Source organism: Phacochoerus africanus, chromosome 1, assembly GCF_016906955.1.
Source record: "Phacochoerus africanus isolate WHEZ1 chromosome 1, ROS_Pafr_v1, whole genome shotgun sequence".
Taxonomy (NCBI): domain Eukaryota; kingdom Metazoa; phylum Chordata; class Mammalia; order Artiodactyla; family Suidae; genus Phacochoerus; species Phacochoerus africanus.
In genome coordinates, this window is record NC_062544.1 from 201465801 (window position 1) to 201479883 (window position 14083).

The 14083-nt window shown below is 45.3% G+C and overlaps 1 protein-coding gene across 4 annotated transcripts in view; it reads right to left on the reverse strand.

Annotated features, from left to right (window-relative positions):
* LAMP3 (lysosomal associated membrane protein 3) overlaps positions 1 to 13750 on the reverse strand; it is a 33182-nt gene extending 19432 nt beyond the window's left edge. For 3 of the 4 annotated variants that reach the window (XM_047787379.1, XM_047787369.1, XM_047787353.1), the window contains exons 1-3: positions 13458 to 13750; positions 3789 to 4540; positions 2778 to 2906 (exon numbers count right to left, since the gene is read on the reverse strand). In XM_047787379.1, the coding sequence (XP_047643335.1) occupies positions 2778 to 2906; positions 3789 to 4540; positions 13458 to 13506 (930 nt within the window). In that variant the 5' untranslated portion in view covers positions 13507 to 13750. The remainder of the gene's footprint in view (positions 1 to 2777; positions 2907 to 3788; positions 4541 to 13457) is intronic. The other variant, XM_047787359.1, reaches the window with a different exon arrangement.
* Positions 13751 to 14083: the final 333 nt, after the last annotated feature.

Consider the following 14083-nt stretch of genomic DNA (forward strand, 5'->3'; position numbering starts at 1 on the left):
CCAATCTCTTGGGATAGACTATGATGAAAGATAATATAAGAAAAGGAATGTATATATATGTATGACTGGGTCCTCTTGCTGTACAGCAGAAACTGGCACAACATTGTTAATCAACTGTATATTAATTAAAAAAATAAATTAAAAAAACACGTGGCTTTATAAAAAGATCTGGATTTCTGCCTTCTTTCTCTCTCTTTTTTTTTAGGGCTGTGCCTGCATGGCATATGGAGGTTCCCAGGCTAGGGGTTGAATCAGAGCTGTAACTGCTGGCCACAGCCACAGCCAGAGCCCCAGCCACAGCCACAGCCACGCCAGATCTAAGCCACATCTATAACTTACACCACAGCTCACAGCAACCTGGATCTTCAATCCACAGAGCAAGGCCAGGGATTGAACCTGCCTCCTCATGGATACTTGTTGGATTCATTTCCCCTGAGCCACGATGGGAACCCTTGCCTTCTCTTGAACAGTCAAAAGATCCGTCAACATTGGTCTCTCATCATCACCTGATAGAGGTGATGTATAAAATATTTATCTGGCACAGTAGGGTGGCAGCCAGTTAGGATGCCCCACTGTCCTGAATGAATGCCCATCATAAAAGACAGTGACAATCCCCTGGGCTATATGCCAGCCCCACCCCTTGCCCATTGGTGAGCTGGGAAGTGGCTGCCCTCTCCAGGGAGGACAGGCACTCCTGACCTCCACTCAGGTCCCCTCACTAGGAGGCTGCTCCTGTTGTCTCAGCTCACTCTAGTGTTTTTCTTATGCAAATTTAATGGAAAAACAAAATCTTCATCAAAAGCAGGAAAATAAAAAATAAGAACTACCCGTTTCAAGAAAAAAGACATATTTACTTTTACACTACCTTCCTCATTAAGTTCTACATTTAGTCCCTGTAATCTTTGGATTTGTGGCCACTGTTTTGGCTTAAACTAGTTCTCTTTTAAAATGCAGACATTCCCCAGAAGGGTTAAGACTGGTGGGAACTTCTACTTTCTATGAGCCCTTTTGTTTTCTCTTGGGGCACAGCTAAGGTAGCTCCTCCAGGAATGGAAATGGATAAGGTGTGTTTGGTTGCCGGGACTCAGGCAAAGCAGCTCTTGCAACACCTGGGGCCTGGATTGAGAGCAGCTCCCTTGCTCCTTCCTGAAAGTGGGTGGAGGGAGCGGGGGCCCTGCTGATCCTTCTTGCTCTCCTGGACACTCATTTCCTGTCCACCCTCTGAAAGCATAGAGGGTTTCCAGAAAGGCAGGGATTTAGCCCTTGGGTGGAGCTTGATCAAACAGAGAACAGCCTGAAGGCATCGTTCCAGGAGAAAGGAAGGGTGCCAGAGGAACCCCTGCTAGCAGTTCTGCCTCAGCCTGGCAGCAGTGGCCATTGTGTGCCTCAGACAACCATTGGTTACTTTCCCTTAGGCAATTATTCACATGGGCGGTGGTCTGGGTGGGATCAAGACTTAAACTAAAGCATACATGTTCATATATATCCTCTGCCATTTTCCCAAAGTGACTTTTTGACAATCATCCAGGAATACAACACTTAATTCTTCCCTGAATGTTCTTTGGGTGAGATTTTTTTTTTTCCCCAATTTGATACTGAAAGGAAATCCCCACCTTCCCAGGTGCATCTCTACCCTAAGATGAAAAGTATGCACGAGGAGGATAAAGCCTATGAGACCAAGTTAATAATAAGTTAATAAACCCCCTTTATTTACCACTGCATGTACCAAGCACTGTGCTAGATGGGTTATGAATACCATTTCTGATTCTCCCAAAGGTCTCTCTAAGTAGCTATAATTATTTCCATTTTATGGATGAGGAAACATGCCCCAACTAGTCCAAGATCATGCAGATAGTAAGTATGGCTGAGAGACAATCTTGATTTGTCTGATCCCAAAGCCTATGCTCATTGCTCTCCAAGATCTGCTAACCAAGGCCCTCTAACGTCAGGGGTCACTTTGGATGGGTAAGAAGGAGGCCCTCACTAAGTTCCAGCTGCAAGGTCCTCTTGGCCTACCTGAGACACGTTAGGGCAGGCATGGGCAAGTCTCCTTTGAGAGAGGGGTCACCATATTGTGTCCCAGAGACATTTGCCCATTTCAGTCACTGTGGTCACAGCTACCGGCTGTTGAACATCCACTTTCCACATATCAGTCAAAGCTCTTTAGAGGAATGATCTTTAAGTCCTTTCCCGCATTCATTTTTCAAGTGAAAAAAAAAAAAAATTCAAACAGGTTAAGTTTCCTGCCTGATGTCATAAGGAGCACAAGTGAGAGAGTCAAATTTGTAGCCAAGACTCTGGCCTCACAACCATGCTCTTTGACTCTATTCTGCCTGCTCCTGGGATATGGTCTAAAAAACCCTGCACTTGGTTAGTCCCTGAATTTTGCCTGCTGTGGTTGGAAAGAACCGTTGTGACATCTGACTGGGGTTTTAGAGTAATCCTGCCTATGGTCTGTTCATAGGTACAACTTCCTCCTTTGGGTGCCTTGCAAAGGGCACTGCGGTCAGGTTCCCCAAGACTAAGTCTCCCCCAAGAGGTGTCAAAGCCTTTCTTGGGCTGCACAGAGGAGGCTGAAGAGGGAAGAAAGCAAACAGAAGATGTCGACACCTGCCCCCTCTCCATTCCCATGACCTTCATTCTTATCAGAGACTATCTCAAAAGTTCTATTTCCCTTGGAGCTTAAAGTGAAGTGCGGGATTGCACCATTGGCCCCCAGAGTGAGGGACAGAAAAAGTGGTGCTAGAGCCAGTTAGTGGGAAGGGGCTCAGCCTCACCTTGGTAAATGTGAGATTCACAAATCCGCCCTGGAAATTCAAGAGAAGGTTGGATTTTCGGGAGCCACAGTTTCCGGAGGCTTGGGTTGTATTGGGGTCGATGTTGAAGTATCTCTGAGGTGAAAAAACCTAAATGAAACAAAATAGAATGGCTCAATGAGATGTAGAAGAAAATTCTAGCTGGCAGACTAGCAGCACAGGAGAGTAAGTGAGCCTAGAACTCAAGGCTGGTGTGTGTTCACTGGAGAATTTCAATATCCCCAGAAGACACCTCTCATTTCCAAATTATTATGTTTAAAAAATTTTTTAAAGAAGAAGTTCTCCCACAGAGAGAGAGTTCCTTGATAGATAATTCATGGTGGGTATGTTCTTGATAAACAGCATGGACTTTCATTTTTGTTAGATCAAACATGTTGAAGGGTACTACAGGAAAGATTTTTCTACCTAATGTATTTTTGTTCAAATAAAAACCTAAATGTGGATGTTTTATTTGAAATCATAAAACCTGTGCAAAAAAGGGAAGTACTATTTTTACAGGGATTCTTTCTGTCAGCCAAATAATCTTAGCCCCACCCTCATCCCTTCCAATCTTCTTGCTAATGTGGACTTGTCATATTAATGTCACAGCTGGTTGGAACCATGGAGATCACCTAATCCAAACCTCTCATTTCATAGAAAAGTTGCTGAGGCTTAGAAGTCATCCAGAGGGGGAGGGCCAGCTGGAGCCAAAGCAGGACTCACCCCAATCCTCTGCCCATGCTGGCTAAAAGTGAGGGGTGCATGTATTTAAAATTTTGTGTGTGCCTTCCTTAATTCATACAATCACTACCAGCGTCAATTTTTATGTGTATTCTAAAACAGATCCACGTTTTTATGGAACACCTTGGAGAAAGAGGAGCTCGTGGCTAGTTATTTCAAGATACAGGATGCAGAGGAATGTTCATTTATAGCAAGGCACACTCCGCTCCAATTTTCTGAAGATAGTGTTATAGTCCTATAACTCCAACTTACCGACTGTGTATCTTGAACTGTCAACTCTATTCCCATCTCTGCTTTGATACAGAGCTTGCTTCCATTTAGAACTTGATAAATTCCAGTCTTGGCTGATGATGGCTGAGGTGCAAGGGTGGGCCTGGGAGCTATGGTGGCAGGGGAGGCCGTTTTCGTGGTATTGTGTGCGCCTGTAGTTGGCCCTGGGATATGGGTGGGGTGAGTAGGCTTCTGACTGGCGGTGCTGTTGTGTGGTGAGGTGGACAAAGTTGCTGGAAGGGTGGTCTGGTTACTGGGTTGAGTGGTTTTCCCAGCTGTGGGGCTGAGGGTTAATGACCTGGTTCCAGTTGTGTGGGCTGGTGGGATGATGGTGGGTAGCGGTGAACTGAGACCTGCACTGGGGCTGACTGCAGCCTCAGTGACTGGAGTAGCTATGTGTGATGTGTTGGGTGTGGCCAGGGTTGTGACCAGGGTGTGGGTTGTTGGGCTGGTAGATGGGGTGCTGTTTGTAGTTGCCAGGGAAGTTGCTGCTAGAGTTGTTATGGTTGTGTGTGTGGTGAGGGTCTCAGAGTTGGTCACTGTGGTAGCTATCTGAGAGGTGACATGACCGTCTGTTGACTTTGCTGCTAAAGTTTTGTGAGGCGTGTGGTTAGTTGGCTTCCAGAGAGAAGGTTCTGCTGTGGCCTGTACTGTTGCTGCTGTTGTAGGTGAAGAAGAGTCTGTGATTTCTGGAAAAACTTTTGCTTTCATATGATGGCCGTAATGCAAAAACACTGCAAATAAGGAGAGAAAAGTGTTAACACACCCACTAAAATCTCACATTAGCGAGTCCCTCCTTCACTCCCACTGGAATGTTTCTTTACTAAAAATTAACATGAATTTTTTCCTTTTCTTTTCTTTCTTTTCTTTCTTTTTTTTTTTTTTGGTCTTTTTGTCTTTTTAGGACCACACCCGAGGCATATGGAGGTTCCCAGGCTAGGGATCGAATTGGAGCTACAGCTGCCAGCCTATGCCACAGCCACAGCAATGCTGGATCTGAGCCATGTCTGTGACCTACATCACAGCTCACAGCTCAGCATTGCCAGATCCTTAAACCACTGAGCAAGGCCAAGGATTGAACCTACATCCTCATGGATACTACCCAGGTTTGTTAACTACTGAACCCCATCGGGAACTCCATCTTTTTCTTTTCTTTCTTTCTTTCTTTTCTTTTTTTAGGGCCACACTTGTGGCATATGTAAGTCCCAGGCTAAGGGTCAAATTGGAGCAGCTGAGGCCTACGCCACAGCCACGGCAACACCAGATCCAAGCCACATCTGCAACCTATACCGCAGCTTGCAGCAACGCCAGATCCTTAACCCTCTGAGTGAGTCCAGGGACTGAACCTCATATCCTCATGGAGACCATGTCAGGTTCTTAACCTACTGAGTCACAACAAGACCTCCCTAACATGCATTTTTTTAGATTTTGGGAAAAATTTATAAGGATACAACAGTGAAGTGAAGATCATCCAAGATTCTACCATGAGGCCACCATTTTTATGTTTTGGTTGTACCCATGTTTTTTATGGGGCTGTCATCATAAGGCAGATATTCTTTGCCTTTGTCTGTATGGGGTGTGGCACTAATGCCCAGTGATCATGCTCAGCTAGATATCCGATGCCTCTTCATTTTCCATCAAATGTGAATCCAGATAGTCCCTGGCTAGAAAATGTTTCTGGGGTGCGTGCGGCTGTGATGACCTGATAGAGTTGGGGCAGCATGAATACTGGCATAAAGATTTATACCGAGTTTAATTTTCATAGAATCATATAATCCTAGGTTTGAAAGAGACCTTAAATATTATCTGGTACTAATCCTACCCTGATATGTGAACCGTACTTTGGATTTGCCATGTGTTCATCCAATCTATGCATAGTTAACTCTGATGACAAGAGATTCAGGTCACTTCCCTTTTTTAAATTTTGCCATCAGTTTTCTAAATATAGCACAATTTCTGTCATTCTCTTACTTAACCTTTTGAGTGGCCCAGCCTTTTTCAACTAAGACATTAAATTAATCCACAAATGCTCTGATACAACTGATGTGCTGTCCATCATAGTTTGGCTTAAATGTCAGCTCCTCAGAGTCTGCCCTGCCCTCTCTGTATAAAATAGCTCCCCATCCCCGCAATTCTCCATCTCATCATTATATTCATTGCTTTCACTGCACTAATCACAACTTGTAATACTATAAGGGGATGATCTTCAAATATTTAACAATAAGCCTAGCCAGACAGTGTATACCAGCAGAGTATCAGCCCTGATTATATGTTTATTTATTGATTTATTTACTGATTGCACATCTCTACCATTAGATTAAAAACAGCCTCAAAGTGGGAACTGTATGTATTTTTCTTACCAAACACCAATGCGATGCATAGAAGCTGTTTGGTAGATATGGACTGGATGAATAAATAACTGAATGAGGGTTATAGCACTGTAGATCTTCTCAGATTATTGTAAGGCTCAAACAGGTGCTTTGCGTGAAAGCCTTCCTGTGCTATTAAGAATTCCTAGAGTGAGAGTTCCCTAGTGGCTCAGTGGGCTAAGGATCCTGCATTGTCACTGCAGTGGCTCGGGTCACTACTGTGGCTCAGGTTCCATCCCTGACACAGGAACTTCTGCATGCTGTGGGTGAGGCCAAAAAAAAAAAGGTGAAACAATTCTAGAGTGTGTTAATTCCACAGGCTCTCTCCTGGACCATCCCTTCAGGGTGGGAGGCTCTAGCTCTTTTTGAACCAGAATAGTTCTATCCTTGCCTCCTTTCCAGCAAGTCAGAAAGGGGACAAGTGTGGATGATGTCCCTTGAGAGTTTATGATCAGGCATGCTGAGAGATGGACTTGTCTCTTCAGTGCTATGGTTTTTCACTGTGTTTACCCATTGTATTTTCATTCATTGGAGCTATCACTTACTGTGTGGGGCAGTGACTGGGGAAAACTTGAGGAAAAGGGAAAGAAGATCACTCTAGGAATTCCCGTGGCTCAGTGGGTTAAGGATCCGTCATTGTCACTGCTTTGGCTCTGGTTATAGCTGTGACATGGGTTCAATCCCTGGCCTGGAAAATTCCACATGCCATAAACAAGGCAGAAAAAAGAAAAAAAAAAGTGCTTTGTGTTGATGCTTACAGAGTCCTGAAATTCATATCTAATCAAAATCACCCATAAACTTCCTTACTACCTCCCTTTTTCATTCAGTACTTTTTGTTTTGGCATGCAGAAATTCTCAGGTAATGAGAGCCATAGCAGTGACAACGCTGGATCCTTAACCTGCTGAGCCACCAGGGAACTACCATTCAACACATTTCTAAGTGGTTATTTTCCCCATAATAATAACACTAAAAAGTCCATGTTACTGAACACTTACTATATGCCAGGCCTCAGGTCAAAGGTTATCTTTCACAAACCCTTCTCAAAACCCCTCTGATGGGTACTATCTTTATCTGTCTTTCAGATGAAGACGCCCAGGTTTAGCAAATTCTATTAACTTGACCATAATCACATGACTGCATTGCGGAGTTGAGGCTTGAGCCTGTCTGTACCAAAGCTTACCTTGGGATTTGAGGATGGGTGGCGGTGGTGTACATCACTATGAAAAATGACGAAAGAGACCACAGCGGACGAGAGAGGAAGAGTAGGGTGCCCCTCCAGTGACCCCAATTCACCAAACCTTCATAAGAGTGGTCCCTAGTGAGGCTTTCAAAGGACCACATGCTAAAATTGTGATTGTTTTCTGGAAGAAAAGTTCTAACTTTAAGCCCAGTAGTAACACTTATGAATTATTTCTGCACAGCTGGTTTACAAAATGGGAAAGACGAAACTATCAGTTCCAAACGCCTTAGATAACCTTTAAAACAGACATTATTAATGACATTAAGTCACTTGAGACTATTATCTAAGAGTCTTTTTTTTTCTTGTCTTTTGTCTTTTTAGGGCTGTAACTATGGCATATGGAAGTTCCCAGGCTAGGGGTTGAATTGGAGCTACAACAGCCAGCCTACACCACAACCATAGCAACACAGAATCAGAGCCACGTCTGTGACCTACATCATAGCTCATGGCGACGCTGGATCCTTAACCCACTGAGTGAGGCCAGGGATCAAACCTGTGTCCTCATGGATACTAGCTGTGTTCGTTAACCACTGAGCTACGACAGGAATTCCTTAAGAGTCTTTTTTTTTTGTGCCTCAACTGTTTACTTGAACAATTGAAATGTATGATACTTGAGAGTTGTAGATTTTATGGGCTGTAGGCTTACTTTGTAAATGTTTGTAAAATCACTGTGTGGATTACATCGTAGAGCTTGGAGCAAGATTTTTTCTTTCAAGATTATTATGAAGGTTGATAGTTGTTGAACATTTATTTTCATAATTCGTTTGGGCTGAACCTGAGTTGCTGTTTCCTGGGTCAAGGACTCAATGGGAACCCCATTACTATGGAGAAATAGAATTCACTCCCAGATGCAGTATGAAGACATTCACTCCCAGGAATATCTTGTAAAAAGCAAAGACTGCTGCAGAGAACTCTGAGGGACTGGGGCCACCTGCTTTTTTCTCTCTTGGGAAGATCAGATCCTTGATAAAATCCCACTGTGTGCAGCTTATGCTTATGAGCTAAAGCAAATCTTCTCAACTGAGTAGAATTTCTTCAACTCAGTAGCACACCATTTAAAGGGGGCGTCTTCCTCATTATGCAGTTAGATCTCTCTCAGTAATGAGGAATGAATTCAATAAGAGGGGAGGGGAAGCCCACTGGCCATTCATGAAATCACATCATCCCAAAGAGGACAAGAAGACTCATGGTAGGCCATCAAGGTGTGCTTGGTGGAGTTCCCATTGTGGCTCAGTTGTTAATGAATCCGACTGGGAAACATGGGTTTGCGGGTTCGATCCCTGGCCTTACTCAGTGGGTTAAGGATCCAGCATTGCCATGAGCTGTGGTGTAGGTTGCAGACGCTGCTCGGATCCCGTGTTGCTATAGCTCTGGCGTAGGCTGGCGGCTACAGCTCCGATTAGACCCCTAGCCTGGTAACTTCCATATGCCGCAGGTGCAGCCCTAAAAAGACCAAAAAAAAAAAAAAAAAAGAGGTGTGCTTGGTGTGTAGGAAGTATTTGTGAGGTACCTGGAGGTGATGGCAATCATGGTATCTCCCTATGGTGTGTGACTTTGTAGTGGACAAAAACTGGGCTGATAGGTGTCAGGACCAAAAGTGACAGTGTGTTAGAGATTAAACAAGTATGGGAGATAGTATTCTAATATTCTTCTCTTTCCTCTCTTTGGCCCCTTCCCTCCCACCCTCATCTCCCTATAGGAATGTGTGGTATAAGAGATGGACAGGTGATTAGATGGAAATTTGACAGGAGTAGCTATGCTGTGCATTGAAATATGCCCCAGAAAGTTCATATGTTTGTTAGGTACTCAATGGAAATAATATTCTGAAAAATACTCTGCTTTAAAAAATCCATGTATATGACCTATCTTTGTTAAAATTGGGTCATAGTTTTTGTTTTGTTTTGTTTTGTTTTTTGTTTTTTTTTTTTTGCTTTTTTAGGGCCGCACCCATGGCATATGGAAGTTCCCAGGCTAGGGGTTGAATTGGGGCTACAGATGCTGGCCTATACCATAGCCACAGCAACACTAGATCCAGGCCACATTTGCAACCAACACCACAGCTCATGGCAATGCCAGATCCTTAACCCACTGAGTGAAGCCAGGGATTAAACCCACAACCTCATGGATCCTACTCAGGTTCATTAACCACTGAGCCACGAAGGGAATCCCTGGGTCATAGTTTTTAAATGGGATTTTTGGCCCTCTTAGAGGGGCCAAAGTTCACAGGTCTGTCTAAGACCCACGAAGAGGGCAGTGGGCAGAAGCAAGGGCAAAGCATAGTCGGAATCTCTCAACTCTTTTTCTACTCAGAAAAACAGAGGCTAGAATCCACATACTGATTTGCTAACTCCCATCCCCAGTCACTCAGCATCTCTTCTCCAGGATTCAAGAGACTCAGCAAATGGGTATCCCAGAGTCTTAACCCCTTGCTTAGACTCTTTCTGATGGTGAGCTGCAGGAAGGCACATGAGAAGGTTTTGGTTTCTCTACAACCCACAGGAGGACCTAAGAGATGACTCACCGGCCAGGCCCCGGGAAAGCCAGTGACCACACAAGGGCTGTTTCTCCAGGTATTTCTCAGACAGCTGGGCTTTCCCAGAGTGCCTTAGTTTGGTTTCCCTGCCATACCCAATTCAGCACATACATAGGCGTCACCTCTGAGTCAAGCTCCAGGGCAGGCACTGGTGTAGGTCCTTCTTCTCAGGGGCTCAAAGCCTTGTAAGGCAGACACAGAAATGGACCACACTCTTCAATGTGGCAGGTGTTATTACGGAAGCAAACCTCAAGTGCTATGGCATGGGTTCGGGAACCCAACACAAGGAGAAATTCTTCAGGCAGACAAGAAAGTAAATGGCATCCTATTGGCAAGAGGACGAGGACAGGGAAAAGCACGGGGCTTGAGAGCCTAGTATGTCTGCACAACAGCTGGGGAGTCAGCATGATGTGGGGTGTGAGGAAGAGGGTCAGGAGGAGGGCCAGCAGGGAGCAGGCCCAGCAGGTATTGGAGGCTACAGTGGTCTGCAGAGGTGTAAGGAGCACAGCTGGAGAGTAAATGGAGCCCCGTGGCTACCTCCAGGGGTAGGGAATTGAGTTCAGCCCCTGAGCACTTTCTCCGGCACCTTCCTTGGGGCATCAGAAGCAGCCCCAGGGTGTGCGGCAAGAAGACTGTTTTTGGACATGGAGGGCAGCAAGGGTAGGCCCTTAGCAGGATTCTGCTCATAGTTTCACAGTTCAATCTTATACCTCTTAACAGAAAGATTTAAATCCTTAGCAAAAGATGCAAAACTATCTCTGTTAGTTTCCTGTGGGACTTGAGACTCAAAGAGAACCCTTGAACAGAAGGGGCTCCAGCCCTCTGTGGGAGATTGCTGGCTGACTACCCCATTTTTCTTAGTAACAGAACCATGCGTTTAAACTGAACGCTTCCTGGCCAGGATAAAGCCCTTCGCCTCCAAGCCTCCTTTCCTGCTGGGTGGGAATGTGCGACTGAGTTTTAGCCAAAGCGAGAAGTGGTAGGGTCATGTGGGCCCTCTGGGAAGGCTGCTCAAAAGGAGCTCAGTCACCTATGGGGCCTCTCTGTTGCCTCCTTGTTTTCCTCCTTTAATCAGCCTGCAACTTGTAGGTGATGGCTGGAGCTCCAGCAGACGTCTAGATCCATGAGGAGACTTTGCAAGTGGAAGTCACACATAGGGTGGTGGGTCCACAATAATGAGTCCCCACATCAGACCTGGTCTGAACTCCTCTGGACTTGCTTTCACATGAGAGAGAAACAAATATTTACCTTGTTTAATTCACTATTTGGGGCTTGTTCCCCTCCCTTCCTCCATTCCTACCCTTTTCTCTTTCCTTCTTTCCTTCTTTCTTTCTTTCTCTCTTTCCTTCCTTCCTTCCTTCTTTCCTTCTTTCATTCTTTTTGGTTTTTAGGGCTGCACTTGCAGCATATGGAATTTCCCAGGCTAATGGTCAAATCGGAGCTGCAGCTGTCAGCCTACACCACAGCCACAGCCACAGTAACACTGGATCCCGAGACCTATGCTGCAGCTTGCTGCTACACCACGATCCTTAACCCACAGAGTGAGAGCAGGGATTGAACCTGCATCCTCAAAGAGACAACATCAGGACTTCAACCTGCTGAGCCACAGCAGGAACTCCACTGGAGCTTGTTTCTTAGGTGCTGTTGAACCTAAACTGATACAAACTTAAATCCTCTCGTTTTATGGAGGAGGAATTTGTGATCAGGGAAGCAAAGTGACTGGATAAAGATTACACTATTAGCTCACCTAAAAGCTCTGTCTCTTCAAGCAAAATGTCTAATGGTTTTTGCTCACATCCAATTCAGCAAGTATTTCTCAAACGTATGCATGTGAAAGCATAGTGCAGGAGTGCAGAGCATGGACCCTGAAGTAGACTTCCTGGATGCAAATCTCAGGGCCCTCATTTGTTAGCTGAGTGCTCAAGAATGATTCCTCAGCCTGCCTCAGTACCCTCGCCTGGAAAATGTGGCACTTCCATAAGTTTCATTCACTCAGTTTTCTTCTGGAAATGTGCAGCTCAGAGAGAAAAGGGCAATGTGGGCATTTGCTCTCCACCTGCTAGTGCATTTATTGTACACTCGCTGCGTTCCTGAATCCACTAGTCATCTGTCAGCCATTGAATTGGTGCCCACACACAGGTCACTGAGGGTAACTGCTAAACTGCGATCTTTTGCTTTTTTATTAGTTTGTTCTGCTAACTACAATGATGACTTTCCCTTGACTACATCCAGGGGCTGGGAATTGAGTTTAGCCCCTGAGTTCTTTCTCCAGCCCCCCCTTCCTGAGGCCACAGAAGCAGCACCAGCCTCCAAAAGAATGTGAAACTCTAATTCTGAATTGTGGCGCTAAAAAAAACCGGCCTGGATTGGGGCAGCTGGCCTGACCCAATTTGCGTAACAATTCATGTTACGGTTGCACAAAGATTCATGTTGCATAACAGTTCATGTGCAGCTGTGTCCCCCACCTGAGTGTGTTAGTAGGACCATGTAGACAGAGCCAGTTGCCTCACAAGTTCAAGTCAGAGGTTCTCGAAGGAATTGTGATGCAACCAGCAAACTTGATAACAGCACAAAAAAAAATTCAATATCCTAGGGAGAAAATGCTCTTGGTGAAAGCAGGGTGTGTGGACAAAAAATAATCATTAAAACTCAATTTCTCAGATAGTCTCTCTGATCTGAAATACGCTGGTAATCAAAAAAGAAATCTTATGGCACAGTTTGTCGGACCATATCTCGTTCACCTTCACTACTCACTGTTTATGTAATATAAACATAGCACTTCATTTGAGAAAAGCAGAAAAGCAAGGCATGACATGCTTTCCCCAGAAAGTGTGGCAAAAGCCCCATTTCTAAACCCTGGCTCAGTTCTCTCTTTCTCTCTCTCTCTTTTCTTTTTTTTTTTTTTTTTTTTTTTTTTTTGCTTTTTAGAGCCACACTCGTGGCATAAGGAAGTTCACAGGCTAGGGCTTGAATCAGAGCTACAGCTTCTGGCCCACACAACCACCACAGCTGGATCTGAGCCATGTCTGTGACCTACAGCAAAACTCATGGCACCACCGGATCCTTAACCCACTGAGCGAGGCCAGGGATTGAACCTGCATCCTCATGGATCCCAGTAGGGTTCGTTACTGCTGAGCCCTGATGGGAATTCCCTCAGTTCTTTGCCTCTTAAATCAAAGTAATTTCTACAAATGCTTCCTAATAAGGTATCTAGAACCCATTTGGGAGCCAGAAACAGTGTCACAGCCTTCTGGGGTTAACACGTACTCTGCCTGATTCATGGAAGACAAGTCCAAAACGATGAAAGTCTTTGGAAAAAAATGAAGGTGTGCTCCATGTGTAAGGCAATAGCAAGACACTCCCAAGTCAAACACCCACAGTAGCTGAAGCCACTATAGCTATCTCCTGTCTGTCTTCTCCCACTTAAATCAGTGGCACTAGAATGCATTTATGTTTAATAGGACCAGATGTGGCAGGGTCACCATGGAAAGTCAAGTGTGTCACTCACCGGCCAGGGACACGAAGGACACCAGCACTGCAGAGAGCCTCCAGGACATGGTTGTCTCACCAAGGGGCTGCAGCACTCAGAGCTCAGAACAGCTGGGTCTTCTGAACAGCGCAGAAGGCTAATTCCGGGGCAGGCTCCGGTAGCAAAGAAGACACTCCCTCTGTCCCTCATTCACTTGTGGCAGAGAAATCAAAGTCACTTGCATTATGAGAAGTGACGGAAAGGCCCTCCCAAGTGGTGTGCTGAGTGGGGAGGGAAACCAGAAGTGGCCCTTGTGTGAAAGCAGGTACTTTCATCTTTGCCTTTGTTTGTGAGGGGTGAGAAAGGGGTGGAGGAGGCCCCTCAGCCAAGGTTAAGGGCATCTGAGATCATTTCCATAAGAGGCGGTGGACCTGTGGCAGTGCCTGCTTCCTTCTCTCATAAGTCAGGCCTCCATTTTTCTCTAAGACCTTGAGTCATTTCTATAAACCCAGAGATTCTTTCCAGGCAGGAGAAAACCAGTGCCTCAGTCATGAGGATGAGCAGGAGTCAAAACTCAGTGGCTAGAGCACTGTTTATCTCTGAGTGTACTCACAAGAGGCAGCCCTGCTCTCTGCTCGTGGCAGCCTCACCTGGGGACCTCATCT